At 41.6% G+C, this 19,157-nt stretch overlaps 2 protein-coding genes across 2 annotated transcripts in view; both read left to right on the forward strand.

Annotated features, from left to right (window-relative positions):
- The first annotated feature begins 616 nt into the window (after positions 1-616).
- zhx1 (zinc fingers and homeoboxes 1) lies at positions 617-14,892 on the forward strand. Its single transcript, XM_007556966.2, has 8 exons — positions 617-1,430; positions 3,383-3,684; positions 4,213-4,697; positions 5,844-6,062; positions 6,164-6,379; positions 7,096-7,260; positions 7,476-8,720; positions 9,794-14,892. The coding sequence occupies exons 2-8, from the start codon at positions 3,486-3,488 to the stop codon at positions 10,079-10,081; spliced, it is 2,817 nt and encodes a 938-aa protein (XP_007557028.1). The 5' UTR covers positions 617-1,430; positions 3,383-3,485; the 3' UTR covers positions 10,082-14,892.
- A 2,057-nt stretch (positions 14,893-16,949) lies between these two features.
- LOC103141576 (fucolectin-1-like) overlaps positions 16,950-19,157 on the forward strand; it is a 14,268-nt gene continuing 12,060 nt past the window's right edge. Inside the window, exons 1-3 of the mRNA XM_007557081.2 lie at positions 16,950-17,622; positions 17,880-17,906; positions 18,065-18,374. Coding sequence (XP_007557143.2) covers positions 17,589-17,622; positions 17,880-17,906; positions 18,065-18,374 — 371 coding nt within the window. The 5' untranslated portion in view covers positions 16,950-17,588. The remainder of the gene's footprint in view (positions 17,623-17,879; positions 17,907-18,064; positions 18,375-19,157) is intronic.

Here is a 19,157-nt window from a genome sequence, read left to right on the forward strand (position 1 = left end):
ATTTACCTAAAGTCTCTAAGCACATAAAGATTTTATGCAAATCTTTATTTGCTTTAAATAAAGATTATAGGCAAATAAGTGTCTTGATTTATTTTATCAAAACCATAATTAAACTGAAACTGAATCGAGTTATTCAGTTACTTAGATGTTTTTTTTAAGTATTGGTATTGACGATACTAGTCCTGTATTATTTTGTATTGGGTCAACGCCAAAATGTACAGTATTGCAAACTTCTAGCTCCAAAACAGATTCTCTGACTACAAATTCCCCCACAGAATGGTGCTGCCACCACTGTGTTCAGCATAGTGTAGCCAAAAAGTTAAATCTTGGTTTCAACAGATCAAAGCGTCACAGAAAAGGAGGCAGAATAGAAATGCATGCCACACTTTTCAGATTTCCATATTTGTAAATGCTTATAATAGTTTTTTTTTCCTTCCACTGCACAACTATGTTGTACATTGTGTTGGTCCGTCACGCTAAATCTTTCTAAAATACCTAAGGTTAGGTTGCCAAAATGAGGAAAAGTTTAAAGGTTGTGAATACTTTTGCGAAGCACCGTATGCTAACTTTAGTGTACTCTTTTTTGTTGTTGTTTTTAAAATATCCTATTAAACAGACCGAGGCAGCCAGCCTAATGTAATGAAAAGCAGCAGCCAGGAGGATCACCTTGGCTGAAACTCGCAGCGTGTCCTTAAGTAGCTTCTCATATTTCCCCTCGCAGGTCATTTAAGGACATTTTGGCACCCAGCCGAATCGGAAACGAACGCGTTTACGACCCTTTGCGCTGATTGTCCAACACCCAGCGCCCTCTCCGAGCCCACTGTGACTGCCTTATTCTGAAATACGGTCCGTATTTGCATTAAAGTGGGCATTTTTTCCATTAACTGCTAACATTTTTAAGATTCCCCGAAAGTCGCCGCGGAATGACGTCAAGACGTATTACATTGAATGATGACGCTGTTTGATCATTAAAAAAAAAAAAAAATCAGCCGTTAAAATATTTGAGAAATAGGTCATCAAAAAACAAAGCACCGGGCGGCCCTTTTTATGAACAGCTAAGACGAGCCGTCTTGTGGCCGGGTGAACTTTTATGAGGAGCCGCTTTCTGGTGGGAGATAACCTGCTCGGACCAGCAGAGAGATGTCCGGTGTTTCCAGCATCAGCAGAGGAGGGCTGTAGCCGTTAAAGCGGTCCGTCTGTCTCGGCTGGCTCTATTTTATTTTATTTTTTAGGGAGATCCAGCTGCTTTAATAACTCACGTAAACGCCGCAGCCGCCGCGGCCGGGCTGAATGCTTAGCCCGAGGAGAAAGCAACACCGACGGATACCGACAGGGAGCACCTGGAGGCTGCTCTGCCGAGACCCAGGAAATCACTCCTCGCTTCGCCTCTACAGCCTGGTAGCAACACAGTGCACATTACTGTAGTTCTTGTAAGTTTACCGCCAGACCTCATAATGACCGGCCCGGCTAACACGGGCTAGTTGGCCCGCCGCATTAAAACGCTCCTGTGTCGCTGAAAAACAGCCTTTCGTGTTGTCTTTGTAACATATGGTAATGCTTTATTGTTACTTTAATAATAACAAATGAGCTAGCTGACACCTCCACATTTTCGAGGTGCTGGTGTTAAAACCTCTCAGTGGTAGCAGAGCTGTGTGAACGCACAGTAGTTATATATTTATAACCAGTGATACATTTTAACGCCGTTAAGTGATAAAAATGTGTCCCAAAGCACTTTACAGTGTTTATAAAGGCATTGGTTTTACACATTGGTCATGTGGATGGAGCAGTGAAGGGGCTCTGCAGTATTTATCCAAACAGCCTCCTGAACAAATATCTATGCTTATTACTTAAGCTATACACACTGGCCTGAACTGTGAATATAAAACAATTGAATTTTGTAAAAAATTAAATAAAAAAAAGTCGAATATTTTGTTGTCTTTTCATGAAGTGAAAATCATATAAAGACACAAGGTTTCAAGACTTTGATTTTTTTTTTCCCCTCACATGTTGCGAAAAACCAATATTCAGTGTTTCAGAAAATTAGAATATAACATTACAAGATCAATAGAAAATTGTATATTAAATAGAAAATCCTAAAGTATGTTAATTTCTATTCACTCAGTACTTGGTTGGGCCTCTTTTTACATAAATTACTGCATCGATGTGGTGTGGAGTGGATGAAGTCAGCCCTGTGGGTCTCCTGAGGTTTGATGGAAGCCCAGATCTGCCTTCAGGTCATCTGCATCTCTTGGACCTGGTGTTTCTCGTCTCTCTCTTGACAATAACCTTATAGATTCTTTATGGGGGTTCAAGTCAGACCAGTTTGCTGGCCAATAAATCACAGTGACACCACACTCATTAAACCAGCTTTTGGTAGCCTGACTGTGGAAACTTCACACTTGACCTCAAGCGACGTGGATTCTTTGCCTCTCCACTCTTCCCACAGACTCTGGCACCTGGATTTCCAAACAAAATGCAAACTTCATTTCCAAATGAAAATAATGCTTAAGATCACAGAGCAACAGTCCAGTTATTTTCTCCTTAGCCCAGGTAAAAGGCTGCTGACCCTGCCTCTGGTACAGAAGTGGCTCTTGCTGTGACGCCAGCCTATGAAGCTTCCCTATTTACCCTATTTTCTTGAATGGATTTCTATTTACTGTCCTCTCAAAGCTGCAGTTATCCTTCCACTCAACTTTCCGTGAATATGCTTGGATACAGCACTCTGTGAACAACCAGCTTCTTCTGTGGTTTATCCTCCGTCATTGACGGTCTTCTGGACAGCAGTCGTCCCCATTATTGTGTTTCCTAAAAAATATTGAACTTCATATTTTTTTTAGATGTACGTTTAGATGCTACTTAAAGTGCAACTTTGGCGCTTTAAATGCAGACGTGAAAATCAGGTTTTCCGTGCAAAGAAATAACTTAAACCTAATAATATGAAGACGTATTACAGTTTTGACGGCCTACTCAGTTTTCCTCTACGGTATCCAGCATGTCAGAGGCTGAAAAGTTTAGTCAGTGCAGATTTATGGCCAGTTGGCTGGACGCTCTTCATCTTGGCCAATGGTTCACTTCTGCTGCCAACCTGTGCAGTTTATTTATTTGCGATTTCCTCTTTGGTACGTTTCTGTCACGGCGCAGTTCTGAAATTTCATTCATAATAGTACTGAGACGGTGTTAAAAGAGAAAATCTTACATTTGAGTTGGTGAAACCTGCATAAAACCTTGAAACACCTACTATGTTACACTCACGTCCACTCCCACACAGTTTCCAAGCCATTGCAGGAAATTAAGGAATCATGAATTCGATTACTGAATCCCGGCGAGGGGGAGGCATGTATACGACCTTAAGATGTTCCCTTTATTTGTGTTTTCCATTCAGAGAAACGGGATTCCAAGAATCCAGCTCATCAACTCACTGACCTGCAATATGTGAACCTGGACAGCTCGGCCGCAACACAAGTACGAGTCAGTCTGAATCGAAGATGTCGAGCCGCCGGAAGTCCACCACGCCCTGCATGGTGCTGCCTTCGGACGTGGTGGAGCAGGAAGCCGTAGAGGAGAAGACGGAGAGAACAAAGGAGGACGAGGCAGGGGATGAGGAGGAGGAGGAGAGGAAGGGGAAGGAGGCGACGGAGGAGCTTGGCCAGGCGGTGGTAGTTGTTCCCACTCCACCGGATTCAGGTGAGGCCCTCACAGAACTGAGTGGCTGTGGATCTTTGTTACTCAGACTTAGAGAACTAAGATACGAATATGAACAGGGTAGAACATGTCAAACTTATGGCCTGCGGGCCAAATCCGGCCCGCCGTAGATATTTTCTGTGGCCCTCTAGACCAGGCGTTTTCAACCTGCGGATCCAGAAATATTATGCTATAAAATTAGTGTTAATAAAAACACTAGTTTTCACGTAACAAATCCAAATCATTTTCAGTAACAGCAATAAGAAAGACAATTCTCTTTAAAAAGTAACTTTTTTTGTCTTTTGGTTGCCAAGTATGAGCTTTTTTTCTATTAAAAATTATACGTACTATTGAAAAATTGTGTTCATTCCTTTTGTGTGAAAAAAAGTTTGAGAACTTTATTTGTAAACCTAAAAACATGAAAAGTGCTTTTGACTCATTTTATAATCAAGCCATTTTTTTAATAACCTAAGCTAAATAGGCCCCAAATGAAAATAAGTGCAGAACATTATTATTATTTCCCCCCTGCAGATGAAGCCGGCGTCTCCAGCGCCGACGACCTTAAAGTCGTCGGCTCCACACTGAAGTCCAGACCGAAAGATTCGCCGGAGGACCCGAGTTGCGATCAGACCGCGCAGGAGCCGCAGAGCGACTCGGCCGGGGCGGGAGGAGCGGACTCAGCTGCGGCTTCAGCCATCTCCCTGAGCAAGACCCCGATCATGAGGATGAAGACCAAGTCCGAACCCAAGAGGATCGCCGTTTCCCTCAAATCCTCTGACGAGGGAGCGGGGGAGGGCGTGGGGGGAGGAGGAGGAGGAGGAGGAGGAGGAGACGGGGAACTGGGAGGGGAGCAGGAGCCCATCGAAGCCCCGCTCGGACCGATGACGCCCGTGGAGAAGCTGCTGCACAACTCCATGAAGTTCGGAGGAGGGGGCCTGCTGGTCAGCCCACCGTCAGAGCAGCTGAGAAAATCTTCCATTTTAAACCCCACAGTTCTGCCTGCTGGTCTGGCACAGGTAGAGAAAACCTCAAAGATTTACTGCTTCTTTATTTAAACATGAAGTGTTCATACCGCTTCAAATTTATCACTTCACATCCACAGCTTTCTTTTTACTGGGATTTTTTTTTTTTTTTTTTGTGAGAGACGTTCTAGTAGAAGAAAACTGATATGTGGTGTTTAGGGCTGAAACGATTAATCACATTAATTGGGATTAATCGATTATTGAAATAATTGACAACTACTTTAGTTATCAACTAATCGTTAGCTGGAGTATTCAGACTCAAAAATAGGCCATTTTGCTTAAAAAAAAAACAAAAACAAAAAAAACTGATTTAACATTGTATTAAGATAAATCTGTTCAAAAATATACAAATTTTGCGTTCAAGATAAAAATACACTTATATTTTACCCAAAACTCCTCAAGTGACATACACAGTTAGCTTTGCCTACCTCAAATTCTGAAAAACAAATCTCCTAAGCACCGTTTGCTGTCCAGTTATCAGTCGGTTATTTAAAGATCATCGCTGCACTATGTTGTTAAGTCGAGCAGAAAGAGCCGAGCATTTAACATGTTGATCTTAGAAGTAATTGTCTTTTTTTGCTGCAGAAGCATCCTTTGCTACAAATGATCAAGTGTACACTAAATGAATACTGCTATTGAATTTTAGGTAACAAAATATTTATTTTCTTATTTAGAAAAGGAATTAAATTATTTAAATCTGAAAAATATGCAGATTTTTTTTAAATCCAATTAATTGGTTAATGTCAGAATAATCAATAGATTAATCGATTACTTAAATAACCGTTAGTTACAGCTCTAAAATTTGGTTAGAATTAGTATTTGTGTTTTGATTCACATTGGAACCGTTTCATACAATCCTGATAAAATCCGTCAAAGTTTGTGGTTGTAACCTGACGAAATGCGGAAAAACTACTAGGCTTATGAATATTTGTGCAGTGCTCTGTTGTAGGGAAATGTGTTGCATGCCACCAGCCCCCTAAAAACTCACTTTGAGCCTTGGGAAAAGGACAGGTAATTCCCAGCTGAGTCGGTGTCCTGTTCAGGGACGACACCTTTAGTTCACACCTTTGATACTGAATAGCAAACATCTGCAGCAGCTGCTGTGTTTAACGGTGTTCGCCCTCTCTGCCGCCATGCCAGGTGCTTTCAGCGTTCCAGGCCCAGCAGAGTGCAGCAGCCGCAGCAGCGGCCGTCTCTCAGTCCCAGCTGCTGATTCCTCTGAGCAGCATCCCCTCCTACAGTGCAGCTATGGACTCCAACCCTCTTCTGATCAACACTTACAGGAAGTTTCCTTACCCCTCCCTGGCAGAAATAAGCAGCCTGGCATCACAGACGCAGTTCACAGAAGAGCAGATCAAGGTTAAAAGATCACATTGTTTTTCATCATCAAAAGTGTTTTTTTTTGTTGTTGTTTTTTTTTCCTGTCTTGCTTGAACTAGAGACATTCGATCTGTGCGCAGGTGTGGTTCTCGGCCCAGCGCCTGAAGCACGGCGTCAGCTGGACTCCAGAGGAAGTGGAGGAGGCCAGGAGGAAGCAGTTTAATGGGACCGTGCACACAGTGCCTCAAACCATCACCGTCATCCCCGCGCACCAGCTGTCCGCTGCGGCGAACGGCCTGCAGTCCATCCTGCAGACCTGTCAGATTGTGGGCCAACCTGGCCTTGTGTTTACACAGGTAGGCAAAGAAAGAAAGAATGTTCCGCATTTCAATGAGCGGGGATGCGGCTCTGGATTTCAAGCTTGCTGTGTGAACAATGTCTCAGCCGGACTGAGCTTGAGCTTAAGAAAACATACCTGGAGCGTTGCCTTGATTCTTTCATGCGTGTTTGAGGAATCCTTTAATTTCCCGTGGCAACCATTCAGCTGTGCAAAATGCCTGGGTGGACTGACCGCCTCCTTGGAGCTTCACTTTCCCAGTTTCCAAGCTTCCGCCTTTCAGAGTAGCCCTCCCCCACTCAGTTCCTTCAGACTAGCCAGCAGCAATTAGCACTTACACCTAGTGGAACTGCGCATCTCCTGAGCTCATCACACGAGCTACTTCTCAGTGAAACGCTGGTAAAAACATCATTAAAGGTTTAACAGAGGAGACATGTTGTGATGACTTCCTGAAAGTGGAGTTTCAGAAAGAGCAGGAGTTTTTAAAGGCACATATATATAGAACATTTTTATAACACAGGGTAATGTAGTTACTTGATTATGCTATAAAATGGCACTGTGCGGTATGAAAACAGATAATACTTCCCTTTAATACATGCTCCTTTCACAATTATGCATTATTTTTGATGGTGTGTGACATTAAATCCTGCTAAAACATAACGATGTTTGTTGCTGTATAGTCGTAAAACATGCATGAGAGCCAGACACAGTGATCTCTGTATTTGTTTACCACAGGTTGGTCCAGGTGGGAATCTTCCAGTGACTAGTCCAATCACGTTGACTGTGGCAGGTTTGCCCAGTCAGTCTCAGAGCTCCAGCAGAGTTTCCTGTCAGTCCACGCCGACAAACAGTGAGCTAAAACGGGCTACCACAGTCCAGCCTCCCTCTCTGTCTCCCCAGGTTGGGAAACCTTTTACATCCGGATGCGCTTGCTGTTTTAGTAGCAGATTTAGGATTTTCACCATCTAATTACACTGGTGTTTCTTAAACGTTGCACTAACGCCTTGTTTAGAGTTTACATCATTTGCCTTTTTCCCGTTTGCTACCTTATTGTGTAAAATGACACAACAGGAGCACCATGTTGATGGCTAACTTTTTCCCCCTCCCTCTCCAAGGAGAACTCAGCCCTCAGTGCTGACTCGTTCAGTCTGAGACCTAAGAAATCCAAAGAGCAGCTGGCGGAGCTGAAAGCCAGCTACCTGAAGAACCACTTCGCCTCGGACGCGGAGATCGCCCGGCTGATGAAGCTCACCAACCTGACGAAGGGCGAGATCAAAAAGTGGTTCAGCGACACTCGCTACAATCAGCGCAACTCCAAGAACAGCCACGTGATTGTTTTCCACGACGGAGGGGGGCGAGGGGGGAGCAGTTCGAGCAGCGCTGCCAACACCCCTATAGTCATCGACTCGAGCGACGAGACCCCCGCGTCCCCTCACCCTCCGAGCACTTCCCCTGTGAAGGAGAAGGAGAAAGAGACCCGAGTCAAGACCTGGAACCCCTTCCCAGACTTCACTTTGCAGAAGTTTAAGGAGAAGACTCCCGAGCAGCTGGTGGTGCTGGAGGAGAGCTTCGAGAAGAGCAGCATGCCGTCGGACGAAGAACTGAGTCGTCTGAGGACAGAAACCAAGCTGACTCGGAGGGAGATCGACGCCTGGTTCAACGAGAGGCGGAAAGTCCCCGCCGCGAGTACGTCCTCACCAGAGTCGTCCGAGGGAGGAAAGATCGAAACGGATAACTCGAAGGCAGAGGAAGCAGGGGAACTAGGAGGCTCAAGCAACTCTCCTCCGTCTGCCTCCTCGTCTCGAAAGGGGAGTCAGACTCCTCCAGGAGGTCGCAGCAAGCAGCTGTCCGGCGGCGGCTGCAGCAAGAAAGACCTTAAAGAGAAAAGCAAAAAGACTCCAGAGCAGCTCCACATTCTAAAAAGTGCCTTTGTGCGGACGCAGTGGCCCACGCCGGAGGAGTACGACCAGCTGGCAGAGGAGAGCGGCCTTCCCCGCCATTACATCGTCAGCTGGTTCGGGGACTCTCGGTACTCCTGGAAAAACGGGAACCTGAAGTGGTTCTTCCAGTACCAAAGTGGCAACGTCGAGGGACCAAGCGAAGGAGGCGGCGGCGGCGGCAAAACGGGGGGCGGCGGTCGGAAAAGGCGTGGTCGGAATCGCGGCTGGGGGCGGTCCAAAACCAGGAAGCAGCCAAAGAGGTCCTCCTCCTCTTCCAGCGCAGATGTCAAAAGATCCCCGCCATCAAAGAAATTCAAGACTGGGCGGGAAATCCTGAAGGAGTATTACCTGAAGCACCACTTCCTCAGCGAGCAAGACCTGGATGAGCTGGTCACCAAGACCAACATGAGCTACGAACAGGTGGGCGACGGAGATTTTAAAAGAAAATACCCAGAAGCTAAATGCATAAATAGGGTGTCAAAATGGGGTATGGGATTTTTTTTATTGTTCTTTCTTTTATTATGTCGCTTTAATTATTAGTAATGAATGTTCAAAACTCTATGCACACTATAGGAGTGGTTAAATAATTGTAAGCTGAAATAACCCAAAGTTGGTTAGAGCACCATTCCCATCTGTCTCCATCTTTTCCCTTCCTGATTCAAATACTGGAAAACAAAAACTTGTTAAACTAGTGCTTAACTATGCAAAAACAGGATATGACACGTTAAAGAGACACTTCTGCTTTTTCCACATTTTGTCTTTCACGACAAAATCTGGCCGACTGATGCCGCCTTATCACACCTAGCTTTAGCTAACAAGGACTTTCTTCAGTAGAAAATGTTTTATCTTTTTTGCAGTATTGAGCTACATCCAGTGAAAATTAACCTGTTCAGGTATTTTAAATGGCTAACTTCTCACTCTAACCTAACTCTCGGCCTTCAGCTACCCGGGGAGTTTCTTCAGTTCTTTATAAACGTATTGTAATTGGACATATTCCTACAGCAGACAACTATTACAGGTAGCCTAGTAGAACCTCTTTTCAAAGAATTAGAACTAATATTTAATATTAGTAATGACATTTTTGCTGTTAGCTAGCAGTGCACAAGCTCGTCTTGGCTCAACTCTACTCGGTTTGGGTAGTTTTCCGTTAATATTGAGTAACAGCTCTAGGTAATTATGGGGCCCCAAAGTTCAAAAAGTAGTGCGATGTGATCGCTATGCGACTTAAACTGAACACAACCCGATAAAGGAGAACATTCTACGGTCTGCCATTGTCCTTACAAATGTGCTGTTTTGACTTTTTAAAAATTATGAGCCGTAATATTTTAAGGGAGTTGCTCTTGTGACGCAACCAGTGACCGTCAGTCTTCTGACGTTGCATTTTCATTCCGGCAGTATGAGATATCACCCTGCTGGTCCAAATGAAAGAAAATATGTTGCACTCGTTCCACGTCTTATTTGACATTTTAAGCTGTGTCTCTGTCTGTGAAAAGGTGAGGGAGTGGTTTGCTGAGGTCCAGCGGCGCTTGGACTTGGGGTTGGATCCCTTCCTGGAGCCCGGAGCTGCGGGGAGAACGGGCGGGGACAAAGCTGCGCGGGACGACGAGGAGGAGACGCATGGAGAGAGATCGGAGAACACTGAGGAGCCGGCGGGCGCAGGAGCGGGAGACGAGGAGGACGATGAAGACGACGAGGAGGACGACGGCGACGAAACGGACGACAGTGAGGTTTGGGAGCCGTCACGTAGCGTCAGGAAAAGCTTGTCCCTTTCCGAAGACTAAAGACTGACATTTGGCCTGAAAATTGACTTGAGTTAGGCCGATACCGGTCAGTTAGGTAAATTAAGTTTTATTTGTGTCCTTGTTTGCTTGCCACTGACGTGCATGAACAAGAACTATTTCACTGTCCAGTCAAGTCCACATGAGAGTAATAATACACCAATTATTAGCTTTAGATCAAGATCAAACTTTGACAGAGGTCATAAAGCAGCTGCTGCAAAATTAACTTTAGAAGAAAAAAAAGTGTTAAAACTGAGCTGAGAATGAAAACTCCCACTATATATCATTCAGAAATAACAGATTAAAGCAAAAACTAGCTGGCTAGGAAACCTGGTATGTATATTGGAAACACATGGGAAAATCTATCTTCTTCAGGATTGTGAAGGTAGTCAAATCATCAGCTACAATTATCTGTGTTTGATCTCTGATAATCAAGTTTAAAGACTGACAGAAAACCACAAATTTTTACGTTAAAGCTCACACTTCCTGCTTTCCGAAACCGACAGCAATTTCGTCACGCCGACGTTAAAGCGCGTTAGATTTAAAGTTAAGTCTGAGTCGCATCAAAATGCGACATTAGGACAAAATCATGAATCTAAATCCAGGATTCGTTGTGGATATTTATTCTAGCGTCTGAAATTCATTTAAAACGGCTGTTTGGTTTTATGCTTCACCAGGAGTTGCGATGACATTTTAGTCCGAGGCTGAGGCTTCACTTGGCAATAAAACGAGTAGCCAGATGCTGCATGAATGCAAATGCTAAAACGCTTTTAAATAGTACGGAATGTTTTCCCTTTATACCGCCTTACCGCTTCATCGATATTATTACGAGTTTTTAACTGAACATCTGCAAATTTGAACGGCGGCGACGCCACTGAATGTGTGTGAATTGAACTGCTGATGATGTTTTTGAACATTTTCCTTTCTTTTTTTCCACTTTTTGATAAAAAAAAATATATATATATATGCCATGTGCTTTTTTGACCCTTTTTTAAAAAGAGATTCTTAGATTCAAACAGTAAACATGCTGTGCCAAAGCTGAAAGTGGTGCCTCCCATGCAAGACGGCAATTTGTGGCAGGAGACACTGGAGAACAAAGCAAAGCCCACTGTGAGGTTTAAATCTAGTGAAATCAGGCATAAAAAGATCATGTCACGATTCTAATAAGAACAAAGTGACTGACTCGCGATGTGTAGATCTTTGTGTCCTGACCCATACTGTAAGAAGAAACTGTTTAACAGTATTTGAAATTATAATCTGAACCCATTCTGCACTGAAACCTTCCCCCCAGCCCCCAACCTAAAGCACTTAAACTCATCTTTAAAAGTTTGCACTTTTTCCACTTGATTAGGCACCTTAAGTCTCACATTATACCATGAAATGGCTCTGAGAGACCAACCCTGTTTTTTATGACTAACCAGTATTTTGCCTTTTATATTCCTTCTGTTTTCACACATGAAGGGATATAATCAGTGTATTGATTTTTCTATTTATATACCACGTGTTTTAAAGAGCTGGACATTTGTAACTGCTCAAAAAAAAAGAAAAGAACAATCATGCACCATTTTTTCTGCACTAAAAATAATGTTGTATTATTAGCCCTGCGTTTTGATAACCTGTCGATTTGACGAAGCCTAAAAGTTGTTTTTGTTGACTGTTTCGCTTTAAATGATAGGAGCTTGTTTTGTTATTGCTCCGTTCGCCCCTTGATGACTTCTTATGCCTTTTTATTGAGTCTTTTTTGTCAGACCCGTGACTAGACTCATGATGTGCACGTCCCAGCAGCGTTCTGTTGAGTTCCCTTTTGTCACAGACTTGACACCCTGGGGAACCAGAAACCAAAAGACTGAAAAACTGCTCCAGTAAACAAAGAGGACGGTCTCAGTTGTGATGAAGAAGCAGGACGGCCTCCTCTTTTCTGTGGAAAATCTACCAAACGACGCCCCTGTTTACTGCTTTAAAAAGAAACGGTACGACGATCTAAAAGCTGTCCCAACTACTGTTTATCGGTGACTCCGATGGCTAAACCTTCGTGCCTACACGGCTCCTACACTTGTTTTGAACTCGAGTTCATGAACTCTTCAATGTGAAAATTAAAAAAAAAACAAAAAAAAACCCTTCTTAAACACGTTTTCTTCAGACTAAATAATGTTCAAACTCTGCTTTCCTCCGACATTAGAAGATGACCGGAACCTGAAACGGACTTCAGAAAGTCCGCTTTTTAAGTCTTTTAACGAAGCTACTTGTATTTTGTCGCCAGGCACTTGTCACAGCCAGACATGGAAACGTTCGGTTTCCCTCACGGCGTTTATATGATCTCGTTTTTGAACAGACTTTTGACTGTTGGCTGTAATTTATCTTGATTTTAGGAACTGACAGAGAGCTGACTTTATGCATTTTGTCGTTCAGTGACAAGTGCCTGTCCATGACATGAATAACCTGTAATGTTGAAGTGTACTTTTGTCATATGTTGCATGCGATAGCCAGAACAAACATCTCATGTTGTACATACGAAATGTGAGGTTGGTGGACTTGGGACAGTCTGATCAGGGCTAAGCTGCTTTTGTGGTTTCAATAATACCTGATACATTTTTCTTATCAGACTTCAACAATGAGTTAATTGTCATGATCATGACTCTAGAGACATTTGTTTAATATCAAAGTTAACTCCTTTGATGCAAACTTTAAAAGGTACCTTTCCACTGTGTTACTCTGAACCATTTCCTCCAAGTACTTCCAGTATTTTCCAGGAACCTTTTAGATGTCCTCTGTCTTTTTCTTGAGTGTGTTTCCAGCGATGAGTTCAAAACCATTGTATTGATGTAAATGAAGCTTTTAGGCTTTTTGTTACCATATACAAAGAGGCAATACTTATTGTTTTCAAGCAGCATTCAAACTCAATCGCTGATTCAGATTTGTTCGTCTGTGGATGCAGATATCAACCCACGGCAGACGTTGGCCTCAAAGATTGCATTCTTTACAACAAACCTGTAAAGTAAAGTCTTTGAATAGATTCCTGTTTCTCTATAAATCCACAGGCATCCCCGTGTTTTGTTCACATTTCAAGATGAGATGATTGTTACCACACCATGCCACAAAGTGATCCACCAGCTCTTTGTACTCAGCTTCTTGTCCATTTCTGATCCATCTGGTAATGGCGGCATTGTCTGAGTATTTCTGCAGATGACAGGAGTCTGACTTGTACTGGAAAGATTAGTTTACAGAGTAAAAAGAGTGGTGTGAGGACCGTTCCCATGGCACTCCTGTGCTGCTGACCAACTGGTCAGACATTTCACTCTTCAGTCACACCGATACCAACCCAGGGGTTTATTCTGCTGCCTTTACTTGTAAGCATTTCTTCCAAAGTCGTTACATTCTGAAACAGAAGTAAAATCAAAGCCATTAGACATTCGTAATATGCTAAAATTATTTCAGTTTTAAATAAGTAATGCAATCATGGTGCAGCAGAACTTCCCAGCTTCCCTTTTACCTAGCATTATGAACTCTGTAAGCCATTTAAACTTTACTAAAACATGTTTTTGAGCTGCTCTCTCTAAACCCAAATATCCATGCTTAATTTAATTCATATTCCTCTAAGCTGATTTTACCAATGCATTTTGAACATACAGCTTGGCTTGAATGTTTGCAAGCAAAAATAGAAATTATTCCTCATGTATCAGTTAGTATTACCAGCAAATATTCACTTTCAATTTGAATATAAAGACAAAACAGCATTTTCTTTCCCCAGTCCAGATGATATGGATAAAGCAACATCTTCATGAGAACAGAACCTGCTAAGGCGTTAGCGCTCTGCCAGCTGCAGGATCCAGCTGGATTCTCAGATATCGCTATGGAGACGGCCAAAATAAAAACACAGCTTTCTCCTTATTTACAGACGTGCGCGCTCTGTGCTGGTGTACTTGCTGCTGTGAATCATTTCGTTAGCCAGGGGGCAAGCGCAAAGAGGAGGAAGGCAGCGGCACGGCCGTTTTCCAGCAGTCTGCAACCCGCCGTCCGTCTCCATGCTTGATGCATTTATGTGACTCGACTGTAATTGGTTCTGAATACATACAGAAAGAAGCGCTACCTCTCTACCAGGGCAGTAGATTTCTACTCTGGTAATGTGATTCCATCCTGGTTCCCTCAGTGGAAACGGCAGAGGTAAAAGGTTCCTGCGGTGAGAATATGCTATGAATTACAGTTTACAGCAGAACGATCTCTCTACGTGGAGCTGCCACGTGTCATGTCAACAAACGCCTGGTACCGTTTCAGAAGTGTTCGACTCTCTAGACGTTCACGCAGACAGAGAGTGGTTTAGTCCACAGGTTAGGCCTCCTGCTCCCAGGTCTCCAGCCCTCACCGTTTTACTGTGTGCTGTTTCCTTTTCACAATAATCTGTCCCGAATGGCCGTGTCCGCTTCTGTAAATACAAAAAAAAATAAAAAATATTGTCGTCACATCGCTTATAGACATTCAGTGAATAGATGTTGAACAGACTGACTCCTGCAACGTTTGGTCTGTCCGGGTGCCATATTTGTTCACCGCGTCGTGATTCTGTCCCCGGCCCTCATCATGTATCCCAGTTAACTTTGTGCTGATGGTCTAAGAGCGAACATTGTGATCTGAACCGTTTACCTGCTGTGTCATTTCTGTACCCTTTACTGTACTTCTGCTGTAGTCCTCACCTGTTTAATTTAGACGGCTAGATGGTGGAACGATCCTCACAGCAATCGGTCATCTTTAGACGAACCCCGGGTCCATCCTGTCAGAGGGTCAACCATGTACAAACAAAGTAAAATGTCTTTTTAAAACCACTTTGAGTGCTGTTTTCTTTTTCACTGTTTGCTCTTTAACGTTTTCATAGTTTGCTTCTAAACCTGAACACAGATTTATTTCTCATCAGTAATTCAGTTCATTTCTGCTTAGTTGTAAATCATTAGTTCAAAACAAATGTCATTTCATTGCACTTTGTGTAAAATAATAATACAGTTTATATACAGAAATATATCAAATCAAACAGTGAATCCTAAACTTATTCATCTAGTTGAGAGACTCTGGCCGGATCATTACCAAACATTAATATTACTTCAAATCAAAAAACAATATGTTGGTAAGTAAAGATAAATAACAGGTCAGTTCTACTAATGCGGTTTATTCAGGCTATTGAGGAAAATTAAATGCTATATAAAGAGGTCCTTTTGTTTTTATTTAGTCTCTTACTTTGCATAAACTTTCATATTGAATAACCAGTCAATATTATATAGAGAAAATATGACTTGTTGAACATGTTTTCAGGAGAAAACTCCTTTTGAACATTTTTCTCTTGTGTGTAGCACAGAAATGGTCAGCGTATATTTTTTACAGTGATGTTAAAAATAAAACAGCATCATTGGTTAAAATTATATTGCAGATTTTCACATGGAATCTAATAAAAGCCTGAACATTTAGAAGAACAAAGATGTGAATGGACAGCTTGTTGCCGACCCGGCTTCCATGAAACCGGTAAAGAGGACATAGATAACATTTCTTGGAACAGTATCAGAACATTAAATCAGATGCAAAGGTTCAGGTTAACCTGAGTTATTAAGTTAATATTTGCAGATATCACAGTTTATGTTCATAAAGTGCTGTCTAACCTTTGTTCTACTGATTACTGAGAAAAGTATAAATAATGTTTAATACCCAATTTTTTCTGGTCCGTCATTTCATTTCTACCTTATGAGAGATGCCCATCTGATTACCTATCAGAAACAAACCTTTTGATTGAATTAAAATTTAGAATCTAAATCAGCCAAGGTTATGACTTAACTGTAATGTCTTGTTAAATACAGAACTTGACCTTAATTGTCACCATTATCATCTGGAAGAAATTCAACAGCCTGATCTAAAATTAGACATGTCCTCTGGCTCCCTCTAGTGGTTGTTTCATCGAACAGTTCATAACTGGTTTCTGCTACGAGCTCCACTGATGCACTTTGTAATTTAATGTTCTGTATTACAGCCTTCAGAATAAAATCTCCCTCTGAGCTTTAATACCCATGAATCCAGTCATATTTATATTAATAAATGACTGACATCATGAAGCATTTAGAACCCGGGTTCAGTTCATTAAAGTTCTCTTTGATCAAATTAAATACCATTAAGCTGCTGTCACTCATATATTTGTCTATAAAGTGGATCTGTTTAAATGTGGGGGCTGCACAGTGATGCAGCTAGTAGAGCTGTTGCCTTGCACCAAGAAGGTCCTGGGTTCAATTCCCGGTCTGGGGTCTTTCTGCATGGAGTTTGCATGTTCTCCCTGTGTGTATGCATCCGGGTACTCCAGCTTCCTCCCACCATCCAAAAACATGACTGTCAGATTGATTGATCGATTGATTGGGTGTGTTTATCCTGTCCATCTCTGTTGCTCTGCTCTGTTGTCCATGGTGTACCCCGCCTCTTGTGTAAGATCATGTTTAATGTTTAGATTGATCAAAAAGTAATAACTCAGAAACAGGAAGAGCAGAGGAGTGAGTGAAAGCCCTTATTCATACAACGCCTTCTGCAAAACTCAAAGTATTTGCATCTCTTGACACAACAAAACAAGCACAGTGCCACATTTCTTATTCTTATTTTGGGAGCTGATGGAAATAAGATGCAAAAGTTAAGTAAAGATGTTCCAAAGTTGACTGAACTTTGCATCTCTTGACACAACAAGAGTTGACTGAACTTTGGAACATCTTTGCATTTCTATTATGAGCATCAATTTGAAGCGAGGACCATCTGCGGAGGTTGGTGTGGGTATCATGACCTAAACCTAAACTGAGTTAGTTTTTGTTTTGATGAAGGAGAATGCAAATGCCAGTTTGTTTGTTTTTTTATAATGAGTATAATATTAGAATATTTTCATAATCTGAAACATTTAAATGAGACAAACAAGTTGGGCCGTTATGCAGCCGTCTGGACTCTGATTTCCAACTTTAAGATCTTTGCTGCTTGTCCTCTCCCATTTCCTCTCTGTTTCCTGTGCAATAAAGGCCAGAATACGTGTGCAACTGTCCTGTGTGTGAATCTATTTGCTGTATTCCCTATGTCTTGTGTTATTTCATGGATTCTCCTTGCAAGTACAAATGTTTTATAAAAGTTATAGATCATGTATTTTATGATTATTATTTATTTTCTTATATATTGCATTTTAGAGTTGACACGTCTCACTTTGTCCCACACAAGCACTCTCTGTTAGGTTGTTAGGATCTAATGCAAATTAGATACAAAAACAAACAGCAGTAACCATGGATTAGTATATGTTATACAGTTGTGTAATTTGAAACCCTCCATTATAAAACATGAAACTGGATCTCATCTACATGAGCTTAGAGAGACAAACCCGCTGAAAGAGGAGAGAAGCTACATAAACCCAAACTGACTCTTATTTTACTTATTAGTAGAGGAGGAGGAATCAGGGAACATCCTCTGGTCTGAATATAGTTTAGTGAAGAAAAAGTCATTTTAGTTTGTTTGTCCTCCAAAGATGTTGTGGATTCTGTTCTTCATCTCTCTGATTGGTAAGCTGCTCATTTACTTTATAGTTTGACATTTTAATACTATAAATATTTTTTAAAAAGCCCTAACAGTTTAGTTTTACTGTCAGTGACCTCCTACTTTATCCCACAGCAAAAATAATCCCAAACTTCATAATAAGAGTTTAATTTCAGGGTCTGAAGCAGAAGTGTATGAGTATTAATGACTGTATTCAATCTGAAAATGGCTTTGACATTTTCCACTATAAAACTTTATTTATTTTTTTCATTTTTCTCTGCAGGAAGGCTGTGTGCAAGTCACAGCCCAAGTAGGTTCAATGTGTTTTTTCTTTGATATCCATTTTATGTTTAACTTTTCATGTCATAGTTTTATTGTAGATAACTCTCATGTGAAGACAAATAAGCCGTAAAATGATTGTCATGTGAAGATCAACACATTGAAGTTAAATTCTATGTATTCTAAAAGGTTCAGTCTCAGATGGCTGCAAAACACCAAATATAAATCTGAGGGACAAGAAAGCATACCAGTCTACAACCTATGATAGGTTCTTCACAAATTACAGTGCTGACAGAGCCTTTGATGAGGATCATTCAACATGTTCTTGCACCGAATATCTGACTAACTCCTGGTGGACTGTAGACCTGCAGGGTGTTTACAACATTACCTGCATCTCTATTTTTAATGATGACAAATGGTATAGATCTACACCAGACATATCAGGTGCCAAGATCTACATCGGGAACTCTCATCAGAACTTCAGCACCAACAACAAGCTGTAAGAGTTTCAATTACCTTAAACTGATTTATTTTACATTTGAGTCTTTTTCATGTGTTTCATCCAATGCAGTCATTCTTTTTCTGATCTTCAAAATACATATTTAATCATTTGGTTGTTATGCTCCGAAGAGCCAAGAGGTAATAATCAACAGAGATTAAAGTTGATTAACAATATTTATTGCTTCTCAGATAAGGGGGTTTCCCATTAAACTTTATCCATCTGTTGTTAATCCACTAACATTTGACACAAAGTGACACGAAAACAAAACCACAGGACATACAAACAAAAAAATGAAAAACAGTTAGTCCACCCTGACATACTGTATACTAAGAAGAAACAAACACAATCAAATAACTGGGTCGACTAACAAAAGAAAAAAACTAACTCAAAGGACAGCAGGCAGCAGTAGCTGTATTTCCATTACACATAAAAGAACTGAGTCAAATAAACCAACACTCAGTCAAGGTCGGATCCAAAGGATCTGTTGTAGCCTGTAGCGGTGAATAACCATACGCCTTTATATTGGGATAAATGTGAAGTTAAATCTAAGAGTTTCTAGTTTCAACTTCCTGCTTTGAAGAGTTTATTTTGTCTTGTCAGCTTTAATTTTCTCTCTCTTATCCAGGGTTAAAAACATCACAGCCTTCAAAAAGGGCAAGACCAATGTCAATGTCTATGAGTTCTCTACTTCAGTGTCGGGGCGATACGTCACTGTGATCATACCAGAAAAAAATATATGGCTCTCTGTGACGTGAAAATCACTGGAACAAAACTGGGTAA

The sequence above is a fragment of the Poecilia formosa genome, unplaced genomic scaffold, assembly GCF_000485575.1.
Source record: "Poecilia formosa unplaced genomic scaffold, Poecilia_formosa-5.1.2 Scaffold0, whole genome shotgun sequence".
Taxonomy (NCBI): Eukaryota; Metazoa; Chordata; class Actinopteri; order Cyprinodontiformes; family Poeciliidae; genus Poecilia; species Poecilia formosa.